This window comes from Temnothorax nylanderi, unplaced genomic scaffold (assembly GCF_030848795.1).
Source record: "Temnothorax nylanderi isolate EJ_2023f unplaced genomic scaffold, tnyl_v1.0 TNYL_tig0121_pilon, whole genome shotgun sequence".
Classification (NCBI taxonomy): domain Eukaryota; kingdom Metazoa; phylum Arthropoda; class Insecta; order Hymenoptera; family Formicidae; genus Temnothorax; species Temnothorax nylanderi.
The window spans coordinates 257350-271052 of NW_027249183.1; the positions used below are offsets into that span (position 1 = coordinate 257350).

Here is a 13703-nt window from a genome sequence, read left to right on the forward strand (position 1 = left end):
GCAAAGTCAGTCTCGTCTAGTCCTCAGCAGGAGTCGGTCGCAACTACGTTCGTCTCCGCAGATACTTTTGTACCACAGTACATTAAATATACATTATTATCCAGTCATCCTCTATCTCACTCGATTATTTTCGGCCATCCTTACAGCTCAGAAGTGGGATTCAGCCCGGTTCTCACGGTTTTTTAGTGTACGGCAGCGCGAATCGGTTTTTCGGTAACGAAACGGAAGTGTTCCGCGAGCGGCAGTGAAGCCGTCGAGTCTCATAGAAGCGAGGCTCGGGACACGGTTTCAGGAACGTCTCAGGAACGAGCTTCAAGGAAGCGAGGCTCGGAGACACGAGGCTCAAGGACACGAGGGTTAAGGACACGAGACTCAGGACCGTCTCAGGAACGAGCTTCAAGGAAGCGAGGTTCGGAGACACGAGGCTCAAAACACGAGTTTTCAGGACACGAGGTTCGGTTTTTCGAAGTGTAGTGCGCGCGTGTAGTGGCGATCCGGTGAAAAATGGAACGCAAGCAACTCGACGAGTTAACGCACGTGCAGCTTCAGGAAGAAGCTTCGAAGTATAGTCTCCCCGTCACAGGATCGAGGGACGAGCTAATCGATGCGATTATGCTACATCTGGAAAGGAACGGCCCGTTCGACCTGTTCACCAATATAGAAAATCGAGGCGCGACGGTTAATCCGACGCAGGCGCCATCGAATACGGAACGGCCGCCATTACAGAACGAACTCATATCTTCGTTCACCAACGTTTTTGAGCGATTAATGGGACAAATCGCTACGCAGCAGCAGCAGTTCTTGCAAACAAATCTCAAGTAATGTGCAGCGAGTGAATAATGTCACGCCGGCACCCCCCGAATGGCAGAACGCAGCAACACCATCGCACGTTCCGTCAACAGCCGCACACGGAAGTACGGAAAGTTCCAGGTTTTCGATCATGAGTTCCGTCTCTCCCGCCAACGCAGTTCACCTATTGGCATCGCAGATTCCTGAATACGGAGGGGGAACCGACGAAAATGTGCAACGATGGGTACAGCGAGTCGATCAAGTCGCTTTCGCCCATAGAGTAGCCGACGATGTAACATTGCTTGCGGCTTCGAGCAAATTAACGAAAATGGCGAAGAAGTGGTACGATACGCAGTCAGGTCCGGTATTAACTTCATGGGCGGGCTGTCGCCAAGCATTGCTCAAGATGTTTGAGCGGAAATTTCCATTCTACGTAGTCATGCAAAAGATTGAAGCAAGGAAATGGACGCCATCTAAGGAAACGTTCCAGGAATACGCTATAGACAAGTTGGCGTTGATGCATAGCCAGGGTTTACCCGTTCAAGACACAGTGGATTTACTAATCGGAGGTATTTCCGAGAGGTCGCTAAGGGCTACAGCGGCAGCGATCCCTGCCACGTCAGTCGAGCGATTCGTCGATCAAATGTGCCAGATAACATCCGCCGTTGGTACATTTGAAAAAAGATCGTCTGATGCCCACAAATCGAGTGACATCAAGGCTACCAATTGCAAGAAATGTGGAAAGAAGGACCACAACCAAAAAGACTGTAAAGACACCGAGATCACATGTTTCTTCTGTAAAGGCAAAGGGCATCGGAAAGTGGATTGCCCTAAATGGAAGAAGAAGAACCCCCCGACTCCCGGTGAAAAGCCTGCAGCAGTAGCAGCGGTTGAGGACAAGAACGATGTTCCAGCGTCTGATGTGGTTGCACCTGAATCCTCAGCAGCAGAGATCTCGGAAGTGCCGATCTCAACAGTCGCAACGGTGCAGCAGGACGCGGCGGTAATCCCAATTAAGGACCCCATTGTTAAGGTTGTGCAATTAAATGGTAAGCGTTGTGATTTATCTGCATTGATGGACACTGGAAGTCCAGTATCGTTTATAAAAGACGAAATCTGTAAAAAGTTCAGTTTGTACGATTCAAGTGAGTTTGTAGAGTCTAAGCGTAAATTCTCTACGTTAAATGATTATCCAATTCCAGTTAAGGGTATTGTCAGAGCTTCAATTATCCTGGATTCTTATCCCGATAAAAGATACGAAATAAATTTGCACATTTTAGATAAAGGTAATTTCATGTACGATCTGGTCATTGGTCGCGATTTTATGGAAAATAAAGTTACATTGTCATTGCATCCTCAGAAGGACAGCGACATTAAGTTTTTCCCGGAAGACTTCATGACTAAAGATATTTGTGCGGCCATTGAAACGGAAAGAGACTACCAAATTGATTTCGGTGAAGGCGTAAAAGAGAAATTAAAACAAGTAATTCGGGAAGTTGAGGAAGCTGACATCCCTGTCGTTGATGATGGTTACGCGGTTAGAGTTAATTTGCGTGATCCGTCGATATATGCGTATGCTCCGCGCCGTTTAGCGTATGAAGAAAAGAGACAAGTCCGAGAGATTATCGACGATCTCTTAGCCCGCGGTGTTATTAAACCAAGTATTTCACCCTATTGCGCGCGTATCGTTTTAGTGCGAAGGAAGAACGGCAAATTAAGATTATGCGTCGATTTTCGGCCGTTAACGCTAGGATGTGGAAACAAAAATGTCCGTTCCCCGCAATCGAGGATTGTATCACGGAACTCGGGGATAACGAGGTTTTTACGTTATTAGATTTAAAGGATAGTTTCTATCAGATAAAAGTACACCCCGACGATACTAAATATTTCGCTTTCGCGACCCCCGACGGTCAGTACGAATCAACGGTGTTACCTTTCGGTTGGAGCGAATCACCGGCTGAATTTCAGAAACGGTTAAAGAAAAAACTCAAGTCTCTTATGGATGAACTGATTGTGTACATTGACGATATTATGATACCGTCTAAAACTGTCGAAGCGAATTTAGAAACACTTAAAAAAGTGCTTTGGATTTTGAAACAAAATGGCTTTCAATTAAACTATGAGAAATGTCAGTTCCTTAGAAAAAGAATTGAATTTTTGGGGTATGATGTATCACCCGCAGGTATATCTATTAGTCAAAGACATACAGAGGCGATTAAAGCTTATGCTTATCCGCGAAACATGCATGAGCTACAACGGTTCCTAGGCTTAGTAAACTACTTCAGAAAGTTCATTAAAGATTTCGCATTGATCGCAAAACCGTTGTATAACTTGCTTAAAAAATCAGTCGATTTTACTTTTGAAGAAGCACATATTAAAGCTTTTGACACTCTCAAACAGAAGCTAACATCGTATCCGGTGTTACGAGTATATAACCCCGAAGCAGAAACAGAGCTGCATACGGATGCAAGTTCGCATGGGTTTGCAGCCATATTGTTTCAAAAACAAGATGACAAGAAATGGGCTCCGATTGCGTATCATAGTCAAGCGACTAATAAAGCCGAATCGAACTACCATAGTTTCGAGCTTGAAATGTTGGCAATAATAAGAGCGGTTGGAAAGTTTCACGTATTTCTTTACGGAAAGGATTTTACGATTGTTACGGATTGTAACGCGGTCGTGTACGCGGTAAACAAAGCGAATTTGAACCCGAGGATTGCGAGATGGGTTTTACAGTTGCAAAACTATCGGTTTAAAGTAGTTCACAGACCAGGGAAACGAATGCCTCATGTGGATGCTTTGAGTAGGCAGGTAGCCTATGTAAACTTTATGACTCTAGAAAGAGAACTTGAATTTAAGCAGTTGCAAGACGAGAAGCTCAAACAAATTGCCAACGATTTGGAATACCAAAGTAACGATAAATTTGATAAATTTGAGCTCATAGATGGATTGGTCTACCGGAAAGATGAAGACCGTCCTCGTTTCGTAGTTCCTGAAGTAATGATTAACGCTATTATCAGAGTCTATCATGATGACATGGCTCATTGCGGTTTCGACAAAACCTTTGAAGGTATTTACGCGACGTATTGGTTTCCCACCATGCGCAAGAGAATAAGAGATTATATCGACATTTGCATGACGTGTTTAATTGCGAATTCCTCGACATGTTCGCGAGAAGGCGAAATGCAGTTAACACCTGCTCCTTCGATACCGTTTGAAACCATACACATAGACCATTACGGTCCATTACCGACCACGTCAGATAATTATAAATACATATTGGTAATAGTCGATGCATTTACGCGATTCACGTGGTATTTTCCCACACGGACAACGACGTCAAAAGAAACCAGCGATAAGCTAATTTTCCTTTTTAATGTATTCGGAAATCCTAAAGGGATAGTTTCGGATAGAGGCACGGCCTTTACTTCGCGAGAATTTCTTGCTTTTCTCGAAAAATTAAATATTAAACATAGGAAGGTCGCAGTAGCCTCACCATGGGCTAATGGCCTAGCCGAACGTTCCAATAGATTCCTCAGAACGTCTCTAACTAAGGTAATAAACGATCAATACGAGTGGAAAGCTCATTTGTTAAAAATTCAATATGTAGTTAACAACACGGTTAATTCTTCTATAGGTTCTACCCCTTCTAAATTGCTTTTAGGATACGACCAACACGGTCATTCAGACATTATTGTTAAACGTTTATTAGATGGGATAGCTAAAATAGATAACGACTTAGCGCAAGAACGTCGAAAAGCGCAAGATATAGCGATTGAAGCGACTGAACGGGTTAGAAAATATAATAAGATGTACTACGATAAAACTCATAAGACTCCATCACAGTACAAAATAGGCGATTACGTCTTAGTGCGGGACTTACAGTCCAAAGTTGGCGAAAGTAAGAACTTAAACCTAAGTATAAAGGTCCGTACCGAGTAGCGAAGGTTCTTAATAAGAATCGTTACGTAATCACGGATATTCCAGGGTTTAACGAAACGCCTAGACCCTATAATGCAATATTGTCCCCCGATAAGTTCAAACCTTTAGTTAAACCAGTCCTTTCTCCATAAATGTTAAGTTGCGTTAGATGTAAGCAGCGAGCGTGTATAAGTTAAGCGCGCAAATTTTATATTGTATTTAAATTAGCACGTAAGTTTATACTGCTGAAGTTTGTATTGCGTTTATGTACACGATACTGTAGTGCGATTCTGTAACTCGTTATGAGGTATCGACTATCGTTGCGCAGATATTTTATATAGTAAAAAAGCTGCGCAATTGTCGTTATAGCTCATAACGACGGCATAACGAGTTACAGAATTGCACTACTGTAGCGCTACACGAATGCGTACCAGCCATTGGCTGTTCATGGTAGCGCTACCATGCTCAGCCAATGGTTGGTACGCATTCGTGTAGCGATACAGTAGCGGTGTCTTACCTAAACGCACCCATTGCAAGTTGATTGGTTAAAAGCCATGCGATAGCCAATCGACTTGCAATTATCAATTATTAAAGGTTCGCCATTTTATACGCTCGAAGTGCGCATATGCGTGGTCGTGCTCTGTCGGGTTGTAGCGAATAAAAACACTTTTAAGCACATGTATTTATGAATAATTTATTTCTTCACAATGGTGAGATGTTGTTTTTGCCAAAGTGTTCAAAACAAAGGATGTGGACGAACATATCATAAGTGAGTAAATTTAATAATCTATACACAGCATTTACGAAATGTAACTACTACAGGTTATGCAGTTTTCGGGTTGATCCGTAAGTGTCAATTATTTTCACATTTCATGGAATGGATTAACTGCTAAAGAAAACTAGTCATTCGAATATTTAACATTTTGTTCTATTCTGTATGATCCATCTTTTGCAGGTTTCCTTTATCAGATAAATTCTTATTGGAGCAATGGGTTAACAATATACCATTAAAATGTTGGAAACCTACCAATGAAAGCTTATTGTGTTCAAATCATTTTACTGAGGACTGTTTTGACAGATCTGGATTTAGAGTACGCTTGAAGCTTAATAGTGCTCCAACTTGTTTCGGAGATCCCCCGACAGCCTGTATAATGTGTAAGCGCAAATATTCGCATCAATCTCCTTACTCATTCTTCAGGTATATGCTCCAAACGTTGTATTATTTGACATTAGTTTTAGAGCTTTACATCTCATTGATATTTATTCTATATAGGTTTCCCTTGGAAAAAGCAGAACTTCTCAATAAATGGTTGAGAAATATGAATCTGCTAAACTGGAGGCCTACTCAAACAAGTCGTTTGTGTTCAAGTCACTTTGAAGCATCTTGTTTGAGAAAAGTAAAAGGGAAATACTGGGCATTGAAGGAAAATAGTATTCCAACAATATTCACTTCCAGTGACTATAGTTTACCATATGAAACTTCAGGTAAATTAAACATTGATAATTTTATTATAATTTTTATCCAATTTTCACTTTAATATTAAGAAAGAAATTATGATTGTAGTAATAAAAAGATAATTTCCAATTCTTGATTCGGCAGAATTTCTTACATCTAAGAAAAATACTCCACCTTCAACTGAAAGCAACATTATAACAAACTCAGTACCACATCATGAATCGCACAATGTGTTAACAATCAATCCAATTTCTGTTGACGAGATAAGAAGAAAAAGCTCTCATGATGTTAGCGACATAATTATGAAGACACTTCACAATTCTGGTAAGGACTATTCAAGGATGAATGATGAACATATGTATGAGAAATAAAAAAATATATGAAATAAGAAATCATAACAAATCGTTGACAATTTTGCAGATGATGCAGGAACAGAATTAACGTCCATGCAATTCGACTCTACAACAGCATCTCCAGTTTGCAAATCCCAGCGAATTGTAAACCACGATCATCGATATGAAAGTTCTCCCACAACGCTACGTCGTAGATTATTTGTTTGTGAACAAACGTTGAAGGAAAAGGAAAAGATCATCAAATTGCAGAAAAGGAAACTCAATCGGCTGCAGAGAAAAGCATCGTCTTTCCGAGAGGTAATCGAGGAGTTTCGTACATAGATTAAAGATTATCTTTCTAATTATTTAAAAATTGGAAACTACAGAGGAGACGTTTCGCTGGCATTTATCTTTTCAAATTCATATTTTTCTCAATGTTGTAAGTATTTTATATTTTTTTTATATTGCACATTACGCAATATCATCAGTTTCAAAACTTAATTATGAATTTTTTTATAATTAATGGGTAACATTCTCTATATTTGCAAATATTTTATTTTTATAACCCATAAGAAATTATTAAGAAATTATAAATATAAAGAAACAATTTAAAATTCCTCGAATCATGACAAGTTAATTGTATTATCGCAATTGAAATGTATAATAGGAACCTTTATTGAATGAATAAAGAATTATTGTCTTATTAAAATAAAATCTTGTAATATTTTGGGCTATTTTATAATTTGTTTCGTCGTTTAATGCTGATTTTTTTTTATTAATAACAGCAGAAACATTACGTAAATGTAAATTTTAATCAAACTCATTTGAATTTTCCGCGCTCGGGGCCAAGTTGCGGGCTAAAATGCCCGTTTTTACCAACGCGGCTTAAGAAGTTAATCTCTAATGACATTCGGTTAAGTAAAGTTTACCAAAATATATATTGATTTCTACCACTGATAAACTCACGTTTAAACGTACGTAAATCGAGTTTAATTTAAATGACCAATATTGACCGTTTAGCATTGTTAAAGTTATTAATCTAGGCTAGAGTTGTAACAGATTTTGAAACGATTGATTCATAATAAATTACTTATATACTGCTATTTATTGGCACAATTATTTTTTTTCCTTTTTGAACATAATATACCTTATACTTATCTAATACTTGTCACTTCTAACACATATAGCGTTTTATATTGCGGTTGCGGATATAAAATAAAAATAACTTTGAGATCGTCATATTAACTTTATAAAAAATATTAACTTAAGTTTATTTTTCACGTTTATATGTTTATATGTTGAAGTTCGTATCATTTTAGTAGCAAAAATTTAAAATTTGTGTACATTTAGCAAGTTTATAAAAATAAACATATTAGATTTCGGACGAAGAAAAAAGAATAATTTCTATAGAGATTTAAAATCCGGAAATCCTCCGTTTTTTTTTCAGAAATACTTGCATATCAAGAGACACGGTAGTGTCTCGCGCCAAGTACACGCGGAGCGAGACCAACCGTGACTCTTTTACGCGACGCGACGGGTTGCGAGTACTCGAGATGTTGAGATCTCGATAATATAAGATAACTAGCAACTACTTCTGCATTTATAGTGTCCAAAAATACAAGTACAATAAGAAGAAAATGACTTATTGTTTAAAAATCGTACCATAGATGATAACATTCACGAAAAAAGTACTGGAGATTGTATATAGACATATCTTACTAACATTTTAATAAAATATAATGAAATTGTACATATATACACGTATCATAAATAGTTTAAATAATAATAAAGTAAATACATCTTAAACATCCTGAAAAGTTAGAAATATGTAAAATTTTGTTGTAGTGTGCTATACGTTAGAAGATACACTAACCGTTTGATAGTAGAATAAATCAAACAATTGGTGTCAAATGTAATTCACTAGTGTTCTACCGAAAAAACATATCGGCGTTATCTATTTGAAAAGAATAGTCCGCACACCCCAACTAGTATTACATCGACTAATATAATATTTAGAATAAGAAATTGCTTAGATGACATTTTGTATTTATTATGAAATCCGTTACCTATGACAATATTATTTTATTAATTAACTTTTCATGGCTATAACTGTCTCATACCATACACAATAACATTCACGGAAAGATGTCGATATTGCAAAAAATCTTATATTTTATATAGGTACTGCAATATAAAATTACATAAATACGGATACAAACATATACCAAACAATTTGAATATTAAAAAACAGATGTATTTTGAATATCTTACAAAATGTATGAATATGTGTGACATTTCCAGTAAGCAAGCTTGCTTACTGGAAACCTTTTATTGCCTATACATATAAAACGTTTCAGATTTGCTGAATTACAGTCGAAATGTGATGTTACAAGAAGGTTACATGTGTAGCGGGAGGTGTAAGCAATATTAAGCAATTTATAGCAGATTGGATCAGACCTTCGATAAAGTGGAATTAAATATATCCTTATTATTTCCAAACTTAATTATAGAAAGTAGAAAAACTTTTTAACAAAGACGTATATAGTGTGTAGCAGTACGCACTGGACCATGTGGACATATTATTAATTTGATCTAAGTCAATATCCGAAAGTTTCTTATTTTACCCGTGTGGAACGCAAGAAAAGATTCCGTTAGGACACAAAGAAGTGTATGTGTCATAAATAATGTAATTATTTAAGAAAGTAGATAAAACTTAAAAATTAAATAAATGTAACATAATTTTAATTCCAAAAAAGAACGTTTAGAACTTTCCTGGTATATAACAGTTAATAACAAAATTAAAATAAATTCAAAAGAGTTAAATAAACTAGCATAATATGTACCTGCATTAAATATTCTATTGAAAATACTTGTGGACATTATTTGATAAGAATTGCAAATTCGTTAGGTTTATATTGACTATATAGAACACCCCGAGTACAAAGTTGTTTATTGTGACATTTTGTACTCATTATGAATTCCGTTATCATTGTCATTGTTAGTCTGCGATGATCTCTCAAGAGAGTAAGATCGCAATCAACGGTATGTATCTTCAATTTAATGTTAACATCTCGTTTCACAATAGAAGGTAAGATAAAATATATAATAATATACATATAAAAGTGTATATGTGTCAAAAAGAATATAAGTACAATATTTGAGAAGGTAGATATAATTTAAAAATTAAATAAATGTAACATAATTAGGGGAGACCTAGGCGAAGTCGTCACTATTTTTTCGGTGCCGATTTTTAACAACAAAACAAATAATTTTAGTAAAATGTTGTATACCATTGTAAAGAGTGAACCCTTGGCTACAAAATTTATAAGAGCATTTTTAGTCTACTTCGCTTTGTTCAACCGGTATAGAGTAAAAACGACAAAGGTGCAAAAATTGAATTCTCGGACTGGATTTTAAATGAAAATTCATAATTCCGATCATGAAAAATGATAGGATACATTTTATTAATTATTTTTTAATAGAAAAATGGAAACATTAATTAAAAACACGATGGCGGAAAATAATTACAAGAAAACCGCACGCACTTATGTACCCTACGCTCGCACAAAATGTACTGTTTCTCGTCAGTTCTGTTCTCTGTCATCTCTGAGCACACGCATGCAGCACATATTATCCAAATCCTCGTCGGAATCCGACCACTGCTGCTTCCTTGACTTTGATTTTCGCCCGAAGCCTCCATGATATCGTACGGCCACGTCATCCAAGTGTGCTATTTCATCATTATTCTTCTTCAGCCAGTCGTTCAACGTAGTTATCTCAGGATTCCAAATTGTTTTGCGGCTACTTTTTTTGTCTTAATTTTATCTTTTGTCTTAATTTTGTCTTACTTTGTCTTAATTTTATCTTTTTTCATCGCAAGAACTGCCTTCCTGAGTTGCTTCTTGTCGACGGGAGTCATTTTGCGATGGTACGTGCGTTTTTCTTCCAATTGAAAAATACAATGACGCATTTGCAACAAAAAATAGAGTGAAACCACCGGGATAAAGTCGTCACAGTGACGAGTCCGTCCCGGTGGCTTGGTGACGACTTCGCCCCGGACACAGATTTTAAGTTTGATCGCTCATGAAATATTAGAAATCAACGAAAATAAAAAAATTTTCAATGGATTCGTGTTCAGCATGCATTACTCTTCAGAATCACTTATATCGAGATTCGGAGAGAAAATATAATATTTAAAATATTAAAAATTTTCGACGCGCAAAAAATTTCACTTTTGACCTTCGAAAACACGTTTGCCTTAATGAAAATCACAACATGACATATAATCTCTCACTAAACTCCGTTGGTCACATGGGACCCATAAGTAGCGTTTACAATATTAATGGCAAGTTCACACAACATACAGATTTTGAGATAATTGTAGTGATAACTCCGCCCGGGTGACGACTTCGCCCCGGTCTCCCCTAATTTAAATTCTAAAAATTTAAGATTGTATAAAACTTTTTTAGTATATGTATAATGAGTTAACAATGGCTGCGTTTTGCCGAACCTCTGCTTAGGCTGCGTTCGGGGAGCGCGCTTTAGCGCTATTGCATCGTTCTTTCTTTATCGCTCATCAAGTGTAGAACAAGGATAGAATAAGCAAATAGCGCTAATAGCGCGCTCCCCGAACGTAGCCTTAGCAAGCACAAATTAGCAATTAAGTGCAATTGGTTGGATCCAAAGGTAAGAACTAATCACATTCAATTGCTACTTTGCGCTTAGCTAAGCAGAGGTTCGGCAAAACGCAGCCAATATGCAATAAGTTTGATAACAGATTTCAAATATTTGAATAAATTCGCGAAAAATGTATCCACATTAAATAGCTTATCAAAAATTTTGTGAAAATTAACATGAAGAGACGTTGAAATCTGTTTATTATAAATGATATCTTGTACTTATTATGGAATTCGTTATTGATAATATCATTGTTAGGTGCGGTGGCCTCTCGAAAAAGTAAGATCGCAATCACCAAAAATATATTTCTTACACGCATAAAATAATCTAAAATTTCTGTAAAATAATAAAAACTTTTCAAATTTAAATTATTATTTAAATTATTTAATTAACATATAATTATTTAAATAGTAGGAACCCACACAGCAAAATATATCACCAAGATATTTAGAAGATATCTGAATGACGGAATATCTGATTGCGCAAGATATCATGAGAATATCTCAGAGACATCTCCAATTGATTATAAAAAGCCATGATAATTTTATCTCAGATATGATATCTGATTCTGCATATATGTCGGATATCTATGCCTCATTTAAAAGCAGATATGTTACATACAACCCAAATAGCAAGAAGAAAAGAAGAATTCTTTTTAAATTCTCGATTTATGAAATTAATTCTTTTTCCGTACGTATTTATTCTCTGTTCTAAAATGATTCTTAAGAGTTCATAAGAAATTCATTTTTATGTCATCAATTCTGAGTCCTTCTTCAAATATAAAAGAAGTTCTTTTCATAAGAATTCGCAATAAATTCAAAATTATGCTTCAATACTTTTCCAATATTTTGCATTTTGCCATCTCTGCACTGTATGATATCTCGGAGGTATCACGAAAAATATTAGAGCCAAGTATCTCACAGGCTTGCCTTTTATCCTAATGCGTAAGAATTTTTACTTACGAGACCGTTAATAATTCATATTCCGAGCGTTCCAGACTCCGACAGGTACGGATCTACATCACTTATAGGTGCTGACCGAATGGATGGTTATAAAGGTAACCAAAAACCAAAATCCTTCGTCTTCCGTAGAAAGAAAAGAAGAAGAACTTTATTCACACATATTCTAGCGCTCATAAGCATAAATTTTAATTGGGTGACGTATTCAATATTAGGGCCAAAGCACATATGACAGTCGTAGTCGTGGACGTAAGTAAAGCCCCGGACACACACTTTTTCGTAACAGTAACAGTAAAGTTTCGACCAATCGCGTTGCTCGATTCGGGAACGTATGGCCGTACGTTCCCGATTCAAGCAACGCGATTGGTCGAAACTTTACTGTTACTGTTACGAAAAAGTGTGTGTCCGGGCCCTAACGCACAAGCTTTGGCGTATCCTTATTTGTCAGGTCGGGGACTATGACCGTCGTATATTGCTACGCCATGTTATGTGCTTTGGCCCATATTCTCCTCAAATTCAATTGTGATTGAACAATTTCTTAAGGCTTAGGGCTTAAAACACCTATTGTAGATGAGCACTTACGCGACACGCAAGCCAATCTTACGGCAACGCACGAAGAAAAGCGTAATGTAACGTACATAACATTAAGATTGGCTTGCGTGTCGCGTAACGCAATATTCTCACGTAAGGCGTAAGACCCCTGGAGGTCGATTCTGTATTTTGAGACGAGGTGAAAATTACAAAAGTGAACAGATTTACTAGATTTCGACAATGAAATTGTAGATTCTCTAGTGAATTTCCTCACTTTTGTAATTTTCACCTCGTCCCAAGATACAGAATCGACGTACGCTACGGCAATGTTCGTGTGCTGGCCTAATGAGTCTAATCTTATGTTGATTTGTAGTTTTTTACTGAATAAGAAATGTCATCGCCGAACATTCTTTATAGATCGATTACACATGAGATGAAACTCATCCCAATATTTTCCTCGGATAGCGAAATACGATAGCAGCTAGGGTATTCGCATATAATCGGCCAATAACTGTGGAATATATTTGATTAATCGTTTGCTTGTTAGATGAATCGTTTGCTTTATAGAAAATTGTGAGGGACTGCCTGAAACTGCTTTAAAGATATCTCTGATATTTATTGAATCGTTGCAGATGAGATGCTATTTGTTTTATGTAAACGATTTTGAGATGATTTAATTTTTCCAGAAAATAAATTGTATGTAATTGAAGGATTAAATAATGTTTAATTATGTTAGTCATATTTATGTAAATTATTTCAGTTGACTTATTGTTAAAATGTATTATAAGGAAGTATTTTTAAATAGGCCATTGAGATTTATTTTATTTGTTACAACGAGAAAGAAATATTGTGCTTATATGTATATATTTATTATGGATCTATCACTGACGTTGTCGATTGTACGACGTTGTTTTGTCGATTGTAAAGATATGTTAAAATACGACTAATTTGTTTTACATAAGACTTTTCTTTTAGATTTAAATTTATTAAGATTTTTCGGCGTAAAATTATTAAACTACTTTATCAATGCGGTAAATT

General features: G+C 36.5%; 1 protein-coding gene across 1 annotated transcript; it reads left to right on the forward strand.

Annotated features, from left to right (window-relative positions):
* Nucleotides 1-5315: 5315 nt before the first annotated feature.
* On the forward strand, nucleotides 5316-8254 carry LOC139776499 (uncharacterized). Its single transcript, XM_071713191.1, has 6 exons — nucleotides 5316-5479; nucleotides 5666-5908; nucleotides 5984-6195; nucleotides 6311-6490; nucleotides 6587-6816; nucleotides 7946-8254. The coding sequence occupies exons 1-6, from the start codon at nucleotides 5418-5420 to the stop codon at nucleotides 8012-8014; spliced, it is 996 nt and encodes a 331-aa protein (XP_071569292.1). The 5' UTR covers nucleotides 5316-5417; the 3' UTR covers nucleotides 8015-8254.
* Nucleotides 8255-13703: the final 5449 nt, after the last annotated feature.